The 17,396-nt window shown below is 45.9% G+C and overlaps 1 protein-coding gene across 1 annotated transcript in view; it reads left to right on the top strand.

The window, feature by feature from the left end:
- The window catches only part of ATP10A (ATPase phospholipid transporting 10A (putative)), a gene marked incomplete at both ends in the record, with an annotated part of 181,504 nt that overhangs the window by 129,452 nt on the left and 34,656 nt on the right, over window positions 1–17,396 (top strand). The window contains 3 exons of the mRNA XM_079699094.1: window positions 8,426–8,532; window positions 8,914–9,045; window positions 15,932–16,149. Of these exons, the coding sequence (XP_079555220.1) occupies window positions 8,426–8,532; window positions 8,914–9,045; window positions 15,932–16,149 (457 nt within the window). The remainder of the gene's footprint in view (window positions 1–8,425; window positions 8,533–8,913; window positions 9,046–15,931; window positions 16,150–17,396) is intronic.

Here is a 17,396-nt window from a genome sequence, read left to right as displayed (position 1 = left end):
CTCTACCCACCAGAATGTAGGCACCAGTCCCTCCCATCAGGAAGCCTACACAAGACACTGGACCAATGCCATCAATGGGGGCAGAGAACAGAAGCAAGAGGAACTATGACCCTGCAGCCTAGGGAAAGGAGACCTCAAATACTGTAAATTAGACAAAATGAGAAGACAGAGAAATATCTTACAGGCAAAGGAGAAGATAAAAAACCCACAAGACCAAATAAATGAAGAGGAAATAGGCAAACTATCTGAAAAAGAATTCAGAGTAATGATACTAAAGATGATCCAAAATCTTGGAAATAGAGAAAATACAAGAAACGTTTAACAAGGACCTAGAAGAACTAAAGATCAAACAAACGGTAATGAACAACACAATAACCGAAATTTAAAACAGAGTAGAAGGAATCTATAGCAGAATAATTGAGGCAGAAGAATGGATAAGTGAGCTGGAAGATAGAGAGTGGAAATAACTGTCACAGAGCCGAATAAAGAAAAAAGAATGAAAAAAATGGAGGACAGTCTCAGGGACCTCTGGGACAACATTAAGCACACAAACATTTGAATTATAGGCATCCCAGAAGAAGAAGAAAAAAAGAAACGGTCTGACAAAATATTTAAAGAGATTATAGTTGAAAACGTCCCCAAAATGGGAAAGGAAATAGTCAATCAAGTCCAGGAAGCAGAGAGTCCCATAGAGGATAAATCCAAGGAGAAACATGCCAAGACATATATTAATCAAACTAACAAAAGTTAAACACAAAGAAAATTATTAAAAACAGCAAGGGAAAAGCAAAAAATAACATACAAGGGAATCTGCATAAGGTTAACAGCTGATCTTTCAGCAGAAATTCTACAGGCCAGAAGAGAGTGGCACAATACATTTAAAGTGATGAAAGGGAAAAACCTACAACCAAGATTACCCAGCAAGGATGTCATTCAGATTCGATGGAGAAATCAAAGCTTTACAGACAAGCAAAAGTTAAGAGAATTCAGCACCACCAAACCAGCTTTACACTGAATGCTAAAGGAACTTCTCTAGGCAGGACACACAAGAGAAGGAAAAGACTTACAAAAACAAACCCCAAACAATTAAGAAAATGGCAATAGGAACATACATATCAATAATTACCTTAAATGTAAATGGATTAAATGCCCCAAACAAAAGACACAGACTGGCTGAATGGATACAAAAACAAGACCTGTATATATGCTGTCTACAAGAGACCCACTTCAGACCTAGGAACACATACGGACTGAAAGTGAAGAGATGGAAAAAGATACTCCATGAAAACGGAAATCAAAAGAAAGATGGAGTAGCAATACTCATATAAGAAAAAATAGACTTTAAAATAAAGACTATTACAAGACACAAGGAAGGACACTATATAATGATCAAGGGATCAATCCAGAAGATAGAACATTTGTACATATCTATGCACCGAACATAGGAGCACCTCAACATAAGGCAAATGCTAACAGCCATAAAAGGGGGAGTTAACAATAACACAATAATAGTAGGCAACTTTAACACCCCACTTAACACCAATGGACAGATCATCCAACAGAAAATGATTAAGGAAACACAAGCTCTAAATGACACATTAGACCAGATGGACTGAATTGATATTTATGGGACATTGCATCCAGAAACAACAGAATACGCTTTCTTCTCAAGTGCACACGGAACATTCTCCAGGATAGATCACATCTTGGGTCACAAATCAAGCCTTAAGAAAACTGAAATCGTATCAAGTATCTTTCCAACCACAACGCTATGAGACTAGATATCAATTACAAGAAAAAAACTGTAAAAAATACAAACACATGGAGGCTAAACAATGTGCTACTAAATAATCAGGAAATCACTGAAAAAATCAAAGAGGAAATCAGAAATACCTAGAAACAAGTGACAATGAAAACACAATGACCCAAAATCTATGGGATGCAGCAAAAGCAGTTCTAAGGGAAGTTTATAGCACTATAATTCTACCTCAAGAAACAAGAAACATCTCAAATAAACAACCTAACCTTACACCTAAAGCAATTAGAAAAAGAAGAACAAAAACCCCCAAAGTTAGCACAAGGAAAGAAATCAGAAAGATCAGATCAGAAATAAATGAAGAAGAAATGAGGGAAACAATAGCAAAGATCAATAAAACTAAAAGAGGGTTCTTTGAGAAGGTAAAGAAAATTGATAAACCATTAGCCAGACTCATCAGGAAAAAAAGAAGACTCAAATCAACAGAATTAGAAATGAAAAAGGAGAAGTTACACCTGACACTGCAGAAATACAAAGGATCATGAGAGACTACTACACGCAACTATATGTCAATAAAATGGATAACCTGGAAGAAATGGACAAATTCTTAGAAAGGCACAACCTGCCAAGACTGAACCAGGAAGAAATAGAAAACATGAACAGACCAGTCACAAGCGCTGAAATTGAAACTGTGATTAAAACTCTTCCAACAAACAAAAGCCCAGGGCCTGATGGCTTCACAGGAGAATTCTATCAAACATTTAGAGAAGAGTTAACACTATCCTTCTCAAACTCTTCCAATACAGCAGAGGGAGGGACACTCCCAAACTCATTCTATGAGATCACCATCACCCTGATACCAAAACTAGACAAACACATCAAAAAACAGAAAATTACAGGCCAATATCACTGATGAACATCCTCAACAAAATACTAGCAAACAGAATCCAACAGCACATTAAAAGGATCATACACCATGATCAAGTGTTGTTTATCCCAGGAATGCAAGGATTGTTCAATATATGCAAATCAATCAATGTGATGCACCATATTAACAAACTGAAGGATAAAAACCATGTGATCATCTCAATAGATTCAGAAAAAGCTTTTGACAAAATTCAATACCTATTGATGATAAAAACTCTCCAGAAAGTGAGTATAGAGGGAACCTACCTCAGCATAATAAAGGCCATATACAACAAACCCACAGCCAACCTCATTTTCAATGGTGAAAAACTGAAACCATTTCCTCTAAGATCAGGAACAAGACAAGGGTGCCCACTCTCACCACTATTATTCAACATAGTTTTGGAAGTTTTACCCACATCAATCAGAGAAGAAAAAGAAATAAAAGGAATCCAAATCAGAAAAGAAGAAGTAAAACTGTCACTGTTCGCAGATGACATGATACTATACATAGAGAATCCTAAAGATGCTACCAGAAAGCTACTAGAGCTAATCAATTAATTTGGTAAAGTAGCAGGATACAAAATTAATGCACAGAAATCTTTTGCATTCCTCTACAATAATGATGAAAAATCTGAAAGTGAAATTAAGAAAATACTCCCATTTACCATTGCAACAAAAAGAATAAAATATCTAGGAATAAACCTACCTAAGGAGGCAAGAGACCTATATGCAGAAAATTATAAGACACTGATGAAGGAAGTTAAAGATGATACAAATAGATGGAGAGATATACCATGTTCTTGGATTGGAAGAATCAACATTGTGAAAATGACTCTACTACCCAAAGCAATCTACAGATTCAATGCAATCCCTATCAAACTACCACTGGCATTTTTCACAGAACTAGAACAAACAATTTTACAATTTGTATGGAAACACAAAAGACCCTGAATAGCCAAAGCAATCTTGAGAAAGAAAAACTGAGCTGGAGGAATCAGGCTCCCAGACTTCAGATTACAAAGCTACAGTAATCAAGACAGTATGGTACTGGCACAAAAACAGAAATATAGATCAATGGAGCGAGATAGAGAGCCCAGAGATAAACCCATACACATATGGTCACCTTATCTTTGACAAAAGAGGCAAGAATATACAATGGAGAAAAGACAGCCTCTTCAGTAAGTGATGCCTGGAAAACTGGACAGCTACATGTAAAAGAGTGAAATTAGAACACTTCCTAACACCATACACAAAAATAAACTCAAAATGGATTAAAGACCTAAATGTAAGGCCAGACACTATAAAACTCTTTGAGGAAAACATTGGCACAACACTCTATGACATAAATCACAGCAAGACCTTTTTTGACCCCCCTCCTAGAATAATGGAAATAAAATAAAAAATAAGCAAATGGGACCTAATGAAACTTAAAAGCTTTTGCACAGCAAAGGAAACCATAAACAAGATAAAAAGACAACCCTTAGAATGGGAGACAATATTTGCAAATGAAGCAACTGACAAAGGATTAATCTCCAAAATATAAAAGCAGCTCATGCAGGTCAATATCAAAATAACAAACATCCCAATGCAAAAATGGGTGGCAGACCTAAACAGACATTTCTCCAAAGAAGAAATACAAATTGCCAACAAACACATGAAAAGATGCTCAACATCACTAATCATTAGAGAAATGAAAATCAAAATTACAAAGAGGTAACCCCAGTCAGAATGGCCATCATCAAAAAATCTACAAGCAATAAATGCTGGAGAGGGTGTGGAGGAAAGGGAACCCTTCGGCACTGCTGGTGGGAATGCAAATTGATACAGCCACTATGGAGAACAGTATGGAGGTTCCTTAAACTGAAAATAGAACTACCATATGACCCAGCAATCCCACTACTTGGTATATTCCCTGAGAAAACCATAATTCAAAAAGAGTCATGTACCACAATATTCATTGCAGCTGTATTTACAATAGTCAGGACGTGGAAGCAACCTAAGTGTCCATTGACAGATGAATGGATAAAGAAGATGTGGCACATATATACAATGGAATATTACTCAGCCCTAAAAAAGGAGCGGAATTGAGTTATTTGTAATGACATGGATGGACCTAGAGTGTCATACAGAGAGAAGTAAGTCAGAAAGTGAAAAAGAAATACCGGATGCTAACGCACAGATATGGAATATAAAAAACGGTACTGATGAGCCTAGTGCCAGGGCAGGAATAAAGACGCAGATGTGGAGAATGGTCTTGAGGGCACGGGGGGGAGGGGGAAGCTGAGACAAAGTGAGAGAGTGGCATTGACATGTATACACCACCAAATATAAAATGGATGGCTAGTGGGAAGCTGCTGCATAGCACGGGGAGATCAGCTCGATGCTTTGTGATGAGCTAGAGGGGTTGGATAGGGAGGGTGGGAAGGAGGCTCAACAGGGAGGGGATATGGGGATATATGTATCCATATAGCTTATTCACTTTGTTGTACAGTAGAAACTAACACAACATTGTAAAGCAAAGGTACTCCAATAAAGATAGTAAAAAATAAAAAGGAATAGCTAGCGAAGGGGGCAAAATCGAAAACTGATGTCTGTGTGGATATAAAAATAAGGAGGGGAGTGAACAGTGGCAGCAAGGGTGCTGGTCTATGTGTGACCAGTCAGTGGTGGAGCTTTGGCCAGCAGTGGAGCAGAGAAGAGACCCAGGTCTGTGTGCTAGAGGTGATGTGACCTAAGGGAGGGGCGGCTGCAGGTTGCTGTCCAAGGTCCCCCTTCTCTTGCATTACAACCATGGCACCTTGCACCTGTGTCTGGACAGATGGTTGGTTCCCCCCAGCACCTCCGAGTGCTGGGACTTAGAAGGACAGAGCTGACATGCAAGCCCATCAGGAGACACAGCCTCTCCTGAGAAAGAACAGCCAGGCAGGAGTTTATTAGCTGCGCCCTGTCACGTCCTGCATGTGGTATTTCCCAGGGCACTTTTGGACAGTTTCGATTTAGAAGAAATTGTTTGGATGAGTCAAACAATGGGGACTTGAACTAAAGGAGCTCTTCTAAGTGGCTCAGATTAAATGTTAAGGGATGTATCCGTTTGCTCAGGCTGACACAGACCCGGCAGCTTAAACAACAGAAATGTGTTGTCTCACAGTTCTGGAGGGTGGAAGCAAGATCCAGGTGTCAGCAGGACTGGTGTCTCCTGAGGCCCCTCCCCTTAGCTTGCAGACAGCCACCTTCTCCCTGTGCCCTCACATCATCTTAACCTCTGTGCTTGTCCGTCTCTGTGTCCAAATCTTTTCTAACAGAGACAGCAGTCATATGGGGTTAGGGCCTGTCCATCCGACCTTATTTTAACGTAATTACCTCTTTAAAGACCTAACTCCAAATGCAGTCACATTCTGAGATACTGGGGTTAGGACATCAACATATGAATTCTGGGGGGGATACATGTCAAGCCATATGACAGAGGTAGGTGCTGAGGGCAGTGTGATGGGCTCATATTCTCATGCTCGTCTTCCTGGCGTCGAGCCTCATGCCTGCTGGGTCCTGGGCCTATTCGCCCTTGGCAGGGACTTTCCCCCTTAGGAGACCAAGGCAGCACTTGCACTGCCAAGCACCTTTAAGGTGACGCCGTTCTCCAGCCTTCCTCCCCTTCTGATGCAGGGAGATTCACTCAGAGCACAGCCCCCATTGCCTTTTGTATGCCGCCGGGGGCCTTAAACAGGCCGATACACCTGCTGTGATCCGTTCTGGTCTGGCTTGGTCTGATTAGAAAGCACAGTAGTTACTGAAAGGTGTAGGTCACATCAAAGGAAGCTTAATGTAATACCTTTTCTTGTTTCTGTTGAGTTCATCTCTTGTTCTGAATAAGCATGACTGGTTTGATTTAGATGATTCATCCTTGACTGCTGTCCTGAGAAATGGTTTCCATGCGTGGCTGTTGCAGAGAGAACCGTGGCAGTGGGCATTCTCTCACTCCTGACTCGGGAGCTGGGTTTTGTGTGTAACGTCTCACACACTCGGGCCTCTTGACGCTTTAGCTGGCACTGAGGTTTCCAGTCTTGAATCTCTTTTTAAAGCAGAACTTTATTCTGGAATTGCCACAAGGTGGGGGGGAGGGAGAGGGCATCACACAATGTTGATTGGCCCTCCTCCTGCACGTTCCTTTGCATGAGTTCTGCAGAAGAACCAGTGCCATGTTGGTAAATAACAGGCTTGCAGGAAATGCGTCCCCCCAGCATGGTGTTTTGGCCTTTTCTTTATTGTTTAGCTTGTTTTCTTCACCATAAAATATATTGATTTCCCTGGTTGTGAAGAATACAGGTTTTGTCTTAGGTTGAGAGGCAGCCCCATCCCTCATGCGGGTGACCAGGGTCCGGAAGTGGCAGGAAGTGCTGTTTTCCTGGAAACCTTAACGGCTTCTTCTGACCTTGTACCTCTCCAAACTAGCTCTGCTCCCTGGTCAGTGGGCACTGCTAGGAGCTGGTGGGAGGGGCGACACCTGCAGTGATCCTTGGTGACTTCCGAGAAGGAGTTTGGGCTGCAGGTGTGTGTGGGAGGGCTGGGGAGGGCTGTCCACCTACGGTATGAGAAGGTGGCTTCTTGCAAGGCTCTCCTCTTGGAAGGCAGGTGGCACTACCTGATTGATGTAGGTTAGGCTGGGCCCCTGCTCTAGTTCTGAAAGCCTCCAGGGCCTCCCCTTGTGACCCATTCATCAGGCTCCTGGGACCTCATCCACCCCAGTGTGGCCCTAGCACACTCTTGACCAACAGGGGTGAGCGTGCGGCTGCCATTAGTAGGTCAAGAGGATGAGTTTGAAAAGCAGGTGCTTAAACGTGGGATATTCTCTGAATCTAAATAGCAGTGAAACCGAATGTATAAAATTGTATCATGGAGTTTACCACATTTCAAATTTAACATGTTAATATTTCTAATAATTGTATGACTTTTAATAAGAAAAACAATGTAGGAAATATTGCTGAAATCAATATGATCCCCTTTTCTAGAGAAATATTTGTACCCTTGTGACAACATGAGGTACTGGTGAGGAGAAGTGTTCTCTGGGATGATCAGGACATGGGCAGAGACCACCTGGCAGGGCCTTCCTGGGCCAGCTTCCCAACTCGGTCCCCCAGTTCCCAGCTCTGCCCTCTCTAGCTGTGGCCAGACCCTGTGGCATGAAGCCTACAATGGTCCTGGTACCAATTCTGACGTGTGGGTTTTTCCCACACCAAGCTGGGTGTCCCACAGTCTAACTCAATTCTGATACTATCTACCTGGGGAGAGCATCAGATCCCACAGGTGAGAAGCTCAGTCCTGTGTGTCAGGAACAGCCGGTCTCAAAGACCAAATGTTAGAACAAAAGATGTTCCTAGTGCTCTGATCACTTAGGAAATTACAAGAATTTTAGGAACTCTGTGCCAGGAACTGGAGTCAAAGACTAAATGTTAGAACAAAAGATTATCCTAGGACTTCTATTTACAAAGGTGTCAGGAACCGGGGGCAGAGACAAAATCATATATGTCTTATTTCACAAAGCCCGTGGGCAAAGTAAACGAACAAACATCAGGCTCTGGAGGGGCTTCTAGAAGCCCAGTTACTGGTGAGCGCCAGCCCCATCTCAGCTCTTGCAAAGGTCCACTGAGACCCTCCACCCCTCCCCTCCCTAGCCCCAGGTCTAGGCCTTCCTTCCCAGAGCGGTGCTGCTTGAGCTGTGAGGCCATGTAAGCACCCACGTGACACATGCCAACTGTTCCATGACAGCATACACAACAACGGGAAGAAGGCTGGGCTCTACAAAGAAAACCTGCTGCTTCGAGGCTGCACCATCCGAAACACAGAAGCCGTCGTGGGCATCGTCATCTACGCAGGTAGGTGCTGCGTGTCACCTGCAGTCTGTGATGGCATTGGCTCAGCATGGTGGGCTGGCTATTCCTGGACATTGCTCCTGGTTGTTTTGGTTTTTTTCCCGATTATCAAAGTAGCATAAACCCATTGTAGAAAACCAGGAAAATAGATGGACGCAAAATGTCTAATAATATCTGGACCGGAAGTGTTCTTAGCATGTTAGCCTGTTTCTTTCTGTGCATTTCCTCGTGGTGGTTACATAGTTGAGATTAATTGTAGAGCCTACTTTTCTGACTGAACTTATCCCATATGGATCATTGGATGGCAGCACACTTTTCCAATCCATCGAGTCAGCGTAGCCCATCCCTTCCCTGCTGGGCACTGACTCACCGCCTCCCCCACAGGACACGAGACCAAGGCTCTGCTGAACAACAGTGGGCCCCGCTACAAGCGCAGCCGGCTGGAGAGGCAGATGAATTGCGACGTGCTCTGGTGTGTCCTCCTCCTCATGTGTATGTCTCTGTTTTCGGCTGTCGGTAAGTCTCCTCAGAGGTCACGATGAGTAGGCACTGCTGGACGGCTGCCCGGGGCCCCTGCTGGGCTGCCTGTCTCCTTCTGACCCAGTGCTCTAATTAACACACATTTGTCACTGGCTTGGACTCGGGATGTTTGCATTGGCAAGGCCACGTTGAGACGCTTCGATGAATGAGCTTCGCAAACTAGTGTTTTTCGAGTTGGCGTCTTCTGGGGTGGAAGAAGGGCTTAATCATGCCTCCTGTAATGATACCAGTGGAAAGAGTGATACTAACCTGGTGATAACAGGAATCAGAGCAGTAGAAGCACAAATGCTACTATTAGGGACTCTGTGAAAAGAGGGAAAACATTATTTGGGTCCCAAGAAGGGGCTAGCAGTTAGGCTGTGTGCAGAGTCTGGCACCCCCAGCTTCTGGTGGCCTCCAAACCGGCATGCTGCTTTGGGAGTGCCTGGCAGGGAAACACGTGGACCTCCAGGTAAACGACCTTCACCGTGTCCCGCTCAGCTGCCATCACACACCAGACAGGTGTGACGTGGTCTTGGAACTCAGTGGTAAAAGGCACTGGTGTACGGGGCATGAAAAGGGCTCTGTCATCATTTAGGTGTGGGGCTCAGTTGATGAAATAATGTGTGTTGCTGTTGGCTTTTCAGAGTCTGTGAGATGTGAATTTTGAATCTCTAAGCAGGGACGATAACAGGCAGTATTCAGAGCCTCTTGAGACTGGTGTTTGGTGAGGCATTGGGAAATTCCTTTCTGGGGTTTCTCACTGGCAGCTACCAGCACACGTCCAATTCCTGTGTTATGACCAGTGGCGCTATTCAGTACCAACGATGAGAAAGGCCGGGAGTGAGGCAGAGTCCAAGTCCCGGGGCCTTCCTTCCAGCGCTCTGATTGTAGTGCCAACAATACCGTGGGCTTTTGCTTTCTTAGGTGGCCAGGCGGGCTCATAAAACCCGATGTACTTGTGTCGGGTGAATGACGTTCCTCTTTGAACTTTGCTACAGGACATGGACTATGGGTGCAGCGCTATCAAGAGAAGAAATCATTATTTGATGTCCCCGAGTCTGACGGCACCTCTTTATCCCCAGTCACAGCTGCAGTTTATTCATTTTTGACAATGATAATAGTTCTGCAGGTAACAGTACTAAGTTCCGTATGACAATTGCTTTACTTTTCTGATGAGAACTTTGAGTCATAGTCTGCTAAGAGCTTCCTACAAATTCTGCATCTGGGAGGAGCACAGGTTCATCTGACAAATGTGTTGCCTTTTGTTTTCCCACCCGACTTATCTAAAGGATCTTTTCTTGGGTGCTTTTCAAGTTAAAATTCTCCTTTGCTGTTCTTAAGATTTTTAGGCCTGAGGGGTCGGTTTTTCGATCATTGGTTCTGTTTTGTTTTTCCACTCAATTACTTCTTTTTTTTTAAAATTAATTTTTATTGGAGTATAGTTGCTTTACAATGTTGTGTTAGTTTCTACTGTACAGCAAAGTGAATCGGCTATACATATACATATATCCACTCTTTTTTGGATTTCCTTCCCAGTTTCTGCTGTACAGCAAAATGAATCGGCTATACGTATACATATATCCACTCTTTTTTGCATTTCCTTCCCATTTAGGTCACCACAGAGCATTGACTAGAGTTCCCTGTGCTATACAGTAGGTTCTCATTAGTTATGTATTTTATATATAGTATCAGTAGTATGTATATGTCAATCCCAGTCTCCCAATTCATCCCACCCCCCCTCCACTCAATTACTTCTTAAAAAAACCTACTTTTTTAAAAAAACATCTTTATTGGAGCATAATTGCTTTACAATGGTGTGTTAGTTTCTGCTTTATTAACAAAGTGAATCAGTTACACATATACATATGTTCCCATATCCCCTCCCTCTTGCATCTCCCTCCCTCCCACTCTCCCTATCCCACTCCTCTAGGTGGTCACAAAGCACTGAGCTGATCTCCCTGTGCTATGTGGCTGCTTCCCACTAGCTATCTATTTTACGTTTGGTACTGTATATATGTCCATGCCACTCTGTCACTTTGTGCCAGCTTACCCCTCCCCCTCCCCGTATCCTCAAGTCCATTCTCTATTAGGTCTGCGTCTTTATTCCTATCTTAAACCTACATTTTTATTTCAGAATAATTTTAAGGTTTACAGACAAGTTTCAAAAAATAGCACAGAGAGTTCCCATGTGTCCCTCACCCAGTGTGTCTTAATGTGAGCATATTACATTTCTCTGGTACATTGTCAAAACTGAGAAACCAACTTTGGTACTTTGTCTCAAACAAAACTCCAGAGGTCATTCGGATTCTACTAGTCTTTCCACTGATGTGCTTTTTCTGTTCCTGGAGTCAATTTAGGATATCACATTGCATTTTGCAGCATTGGTTGTTATTATTATTATTAGTTCCCATGCCTCCTGAACAATTCCCCATCACTAACTGAGAATCTATGCCCCAGAAGCCTGTGAGAGTGGAGAGGGGCAGTGAGCATCTCTGCCACCCTCCTTAGGGACACAGAGTGAACAGAAGATATTGGCTTAGCCTTTGCTTGGAAGGGGGGTTCTGCTGTCTTATATCACATGTACTTGAGTTCATCCTGTAGTAGGTGTTGCATTAACATATACTTAGTTTACCCAGAGAACCCAGTTAGTCTGGATGTGATATTCTGAGCCCATAAGTATCAGTTCAATACTGTTACTCCACAGATAAAGAAAAAATTAAGCATTGATTTCATGAAGGTTTTTCTTGAATTGTCAAAGCATAACCGTGACTGTTCTTTTCAAAGCCTCTTCTCTCTGCTCTGTATTGTACAAAATCACAGAGATTGTCCTTCAGCACAGAACCAGCCTCTGAAAAGACTGTCTCTTCTGAGCTATAGGGTTGTGTCTGCGGGACAGGCAGCTCCTGTCGCCGGGAGCCCCGGGACAGCCTGGGTGTGAGGTGACTTTGCTTATGAGGACTCTGACTGTGCCATGTGTTTTGTGTTTCTCTTTTCTCTTTTTCCTCTCCTAGCTTCTCTCAAGCACAACTTAGTCATATGAAAACGCTTGCTTCTATACAAGCCATGGTTTCCATACTTCCAGACACGATAGTGGATTTCCGCTCTGCAGTGGCATAGGCTGTCCTAGTTTAAACTCTTTGCCAATATCCTAATACTCTAACAATACTGACTCTAAGCCAACTTGTTTAAGCTCTGAAAGGTACAGTATAGTCCCTACTTACTTGAGGTTGTAGTTATTTGTCGTTTAGATTGGACTAAATCTGCAGTTCCCGGGTCTTCACGGTCATTCATTCTATGTGCCCTGTGTCTCCTAGGTGTTGATCCCAATTTCCTTGTACGTTTCCATTGAAATTGTTAAAGTATGCCAAGTGTACTTCATTCACCAGGATGTAGAGTTGTATGATGAGGAGACGGACTCGCAGCTGCAGTGCCGAGCCCTGAACATCACGGAAGACCTAGGGCAGATACAGTATATCTTCTCCGATAAAACTGGCACTTTAACTGAGAATAAGATGGTTTTCCGAAGATGCACTGTGTCTGGCATAGAATATTCTCATGATGCAAATGGTGAGTCTGGGGATGGAGGCTCCCAATCTGGGCAGGACCAGAGAGCTGCTGTATCAGAGTTGCATGCCCATGTGCCTGTGTGTGCGTGCTTGTACACCTACACACACACACACAGCTTCAGGGGTTGATGATTTTTGAGGGAGAATAAAACAGAAAGGCTGTCAGAGCAACTCTGGACCAGCATCTATAGAAAAGGCCCCACCTCATTGCTGATGGCGCCCTGCTTCCTGCACTATCTGCTGTGGTGGGCATCTGCTTAAACACTCATTTTCTGCCAGACAAGCAGAACCAAAGAGGGCAACCTTGAGGAACTCACCTCAGAGGCACCGGCCTCTGTCACACCAGGAGGCAAAGAGATGTTTCCTTTGTCACGCGTCAGTCTCCTTGTTATCAGCTGCAAATTCTCAGCAGGGCACTGGGCAGTTAATGCTGCGTTCTCTCCTCTGGAATATGACCTCCCGGAGGGAAGTGTCACCTCACTTTGGAATTTAGGCAGCCCCTCCTCCCACCTCTCCTTTTCTCATCCTTGGCTGCCTCCCTCTGTCTCCTCTGAACACACAGGGGAGCCATCTGCTTCCTAAGTTGAGGGGTGCCTGGAGCCAGCTGCCCACCCAAAACAGGAGGGGGTCCCTGCACCACAGAAGTGTCTCTGGGGCCATCGCGCCTCTGAGAGAGAGGGCACCTGCTCTGCAACCAGGACTCCCCTTGTTTCCTGGAACAGCGTCTCAGAACATCAAAGAAACCTTGCCACAGAAACAGAAGCAAGTACAGAACAGGGGGACAAAATGGGGGCATCAATAGGAAGCTGTTCTGTAGGGGCATTTGGTGGGAAAGATCTGCTGGAAGCATGAGATTTTTGTGAGTCTTATAAAACCAAGAATTATCATGATATCCACTATATCCTCCATGATAAAAGGAATCATATTAACAGAAGGCATAGGAATGTGTCCAATTTGTTTAATGTTTTATTTGCCACTCAAAAAAATCGGTCAGGAACAGTGTCCCATCTGCCCACCTGCCTCCCTCTCTGGCTCTCCCCTTCCCTGACTCCCCAGGCTTGTGCAGAAGAGCTTGGGGGCCTCAAAGCAGACCTCATCCTGCTTGTAAAGGAGTCAGAGGACCAGGTCTGAAGTCAGCCTTTGAACTGGAACTGAGGCTCTGGAGGCAGAATCCCAAGTAAGATTACAGAAGGATTTTCACAGTTGTCAGATGCTTACCATAAAACCAAAGGGGGGGCTTCCCTGGTGGCGCAGTGGTTGAGAGTCTGCCTGCTGATGCAGGGGACGCGGGTTCGTGCCCCGGTCCAGGAAGATCCCACATGCCACGGAGCGGCTGGGCCCGTGAGCCATGGCCGTTGAGCCTGCGCGTCCGGAGCCTGTGCTCCGCAACAGGAGAGGCCACAACAGTGAGAGGCCCACATACCACAAAAAACAAACAAACAAAAAAACAAAGGGGTCCATCGCCGCCAGAAGACACAGGAAAGCATTGCTGGGGAAGGTGGAAACAGCCAGGTGTCTCTGCAGCATGTTTTAAAGAAGAGCTGTGATCAGTGACTGACGGGCCCCTGGGTGGGCACCCTTCGCAGCTGCTCCCATGGTCCGACCTCTCAGATCTGTTAGTGAAACGAATTCAGGCGGGTTTGGCTTTGAGTACTGAGCCCAGCTCACGTGTACCTGAACCGGCCACGCAGACCATGGGCGTGTCCCTCTCTACCTCGTGTCCTGGTGACGGTGCAGGGCCAGGGCCAAGCATCACCTGCTCCTTGTCCTCATCTTCCCAAGAGAGCCCAAGAGCATCGCTGAGGCCACTGCTGTCTGGTCACAGAGCACAGACACACCAGCAGCAGCCTGAGGGATGGCCGCTTTCAGGCTAACATCTGCTCACTGCTGTGGGAGGGTGGGCGGGCAGATGTGCCCTTGGGAGGCTGACCCCATGCTCATAATGTCCAAGCCTAGGAGCTAGACAGGCCCAGTCCAGGTTTGCCCTTCCTGCCATCCACTCACCACCTCACTACCAGGGGGAAAAGGGGGTGGGTGCAGGAGTTTTCTCCTGGAATTAGGAGCTCGCTGAGGTGGAGTTCTGGGGTTGGCAGTTACCCGCCTGGTGGCCATGGGCAGGTGACTTCCCTTTCCTTATCTCTAAAGAAAAGTCTTCCTAAAGAAGATGCTGAGTTCAAGGCCTGGCCCACAGGGCAGACCACACCATGGCATGCCCAGACGGGGGGCCCTTCTCTTAGCCCCTCACACAGGCCACCTCCTGTTAGGATGCCTTGTGTTGCCACCCAGCACCAGGCCTGCCCTGGAAGTTCTTAAGAGTTGCTTGTTTGGAGCGAGTGGTCCCTATGGATGGTCTCCTGTTGCTCACATCTGATGGAAGAAGCTGAACTAACTGGGCAAAGCCAGGAACATGTGTTGAGAGCCTTTGTTAGCAAGAACAGCAGTGTGGGTGCACTTCTGTGATTCACTGAGAGCCCTGGAGGCCTCAGGGACTGTCGCTCCCCGGTGCCCCCTAAGAGCCAAGCACAGCATCACAATCACCGTCTTCTTCAGTGGAGCTCTGCTTGCTGGGTCTGAACTCTGGTGGCATTCTTCCACGCTGTATAACCCCAGGAGGATGTGAGCCTCCCTGCTGCTAAGTGCTTCATCCTCATGGGGTGAGTGCAGACAGCACCTACTCCCCACATGGCATTGAGCAAGGAGCCCTGTCAGGAGAGCACCGTCAACACAGCCTGAGAACCGTTATTTCTGCTTGACTGCAAGGCAGATGCTCATCGCGTGATCTGTCCTGATGGCCCCAGTAAGCAGGTGGCCCTGTGACCCTGGCATGAAGGTCAAAGCCTGGAACCCAGCTACTCTGTGGGCCTCCCAGCCACCTTCCCGCCTACCCCATTCACATGGGGGCTCCCCCTGAACAGAGGGGCTGTATGTGAACCCATCTCCACCCACATCTGACTTTTTGTGGGATGGGGTGGCCCCTTTGCCATCACGGGTGGGACCTGAGCTTTGGCATCCTGTGGGCCTGGGTGCCATCTCGACCCCCTGCCCCTGCATCCCATGACCTTAACAGCTGAGACTCAGTCTTCTCATCTGTGACGTGGGGTTGAGAACATAAGCCCCATCGGGTTCACTGAAGGTGCATGTAAATGAGAACATCTCCCATCCCTCAGTAGAAACCCCTGTCAAACATGGCCTCGCCATCAGAGAGCGAGGGTGGTGAGGGCCCGGGGTGCCCTGCTGGATGCCTTGTGGAACCTAGACCCCTCAGTGTCACACCCAGCCTCCCCACGATGTCACTTCGTGCCCCTCTCCCACAGCCCGGCGTCTGGCCAGGTACCAGGAGGCAGACGAGGAGGAGGAGGAGGTGATGTCCAGAGGGGGCTCGCTGCCCCAGCGCAGCAGCACCGGGAGCCACCAAAACATCCGAGTCGTGCATCGGAGCCAGAGCACCAGGTCACACCGGCGCACCAGCAGCCGTGCCGAGGCCAAGAGGGCCAGCATGCTGTCCAAGCACACAGCCTTCAGCAGCCCCATGGTGAGTCCCGCAGCCCTCCTTCCCGCTGTCACCTCCCCCAGTCACCAAAAGTGTCTGTACTTCACTGGGGGGTTACCTCTGTTCAGTTAGGGGATGTTTTTCTGTCCAGTGCCGCCTTCCCACACTGCTGTATCTTTTCCAAAACACTGATTAGGTCCCCTTACCAGGCTTCTCAGGCTGGGGACTGCCGATGACCCACCCAAGTGGGTGAAGGAGAGGAAGTCCGTCCTGCCCTATGAAATGAGTAAAACATCAGGGCAAGATGACAACGGTGAAAAAGCAAAGTCAAATTTAAAAAAATTGTTTTAATTAGATGAACCCAAGTCCATCCTTTGCCTTGTCAGCCGCCCAAACATTTATGGACCATTCTCATCTGGCAGGGAAATTTCCATAAGTACGTGAGTGACAACCTGTAAAAGATCCTTTCACTTCTAATTTTTGAAGACCAGAGAGGGAGAATCCGTTTTGTTCATGTATGGTGGCCTCATTCTTTTATGGACTTCGAAACCCATATAGAAGGTGCCATTTGAATAGAAGTCATCTAGACTTGTGGTCACTGATAGTTGTTGGGTTTACATGGGGCACGTGGGCGGGGAGCTGTCACCCGAGCAGCAGGGAGGCTGTGTTGGAGAAGGTTTTCCTGACATCAGTTTCACAGTCAATATGAGTCAAGAGTATTTGAAATGTTCCAACTTTCTGACCTAGGAAGTTAGTGATTCCGTGAAAGATTTCTGTGCATAGAAGCTTATCAGTGTGCTATTTACATCAATAAAACAGCGAAAAAATGTACCCAGTGATAAAGGAATGGTCAAATAAAGTATGGTATGTCCGTTTATATGCCGTTAAAAATTATGTTTTCAAATGGCTCTTAAAGGCCTGGTAAAGTTGAGGCAATATAATGTTTTTGGGGAAATGGAAACTGCCAATTTATGTATAAAATATTTTGATTAAAAATGTACATGTATAGGGCTTCCCTGGTGGCGCAGTGGTTGAGAGTCTGCCTGCCGATGCAGGGGACAGGGGTTTGTGCCCCGGTCCGGGAGGATCCCACATGCCGTGGAGCGGCTGGGCCCGTGGGCCATGGCCGCTGAGCCTGCGCGTCCGGAGCCTGTGCTCCGCAACAGGAGAGGCCGCGGCAGTGAGAGGCCCGCGTACCGACAAAAAAAATGTACATGTATAGAAAAAAGACGAAGGAAAGGCAGAGAAGCGTGTTTTTTAAAAAGTATATATTACTGTGGGGTGGTGTG

Source organism: Hyperoodon ampullatus (assembly GCF_949752795.1).
Source record: "Hyperoodon ampullatus genome assembly, chromosome: 3".
Classification (NCBI taxonomy): Eukaryota; Metazoa; Chordata; class Mammalia; order Artiodactyla; family Ziphiidae; genus Hyperoodon; species Hyperoodon ampullatus.
Note: the sequence above shows the minus strand (reverse complement) of the source record. Positions and strands in the feature narration are given on the sequence as shown.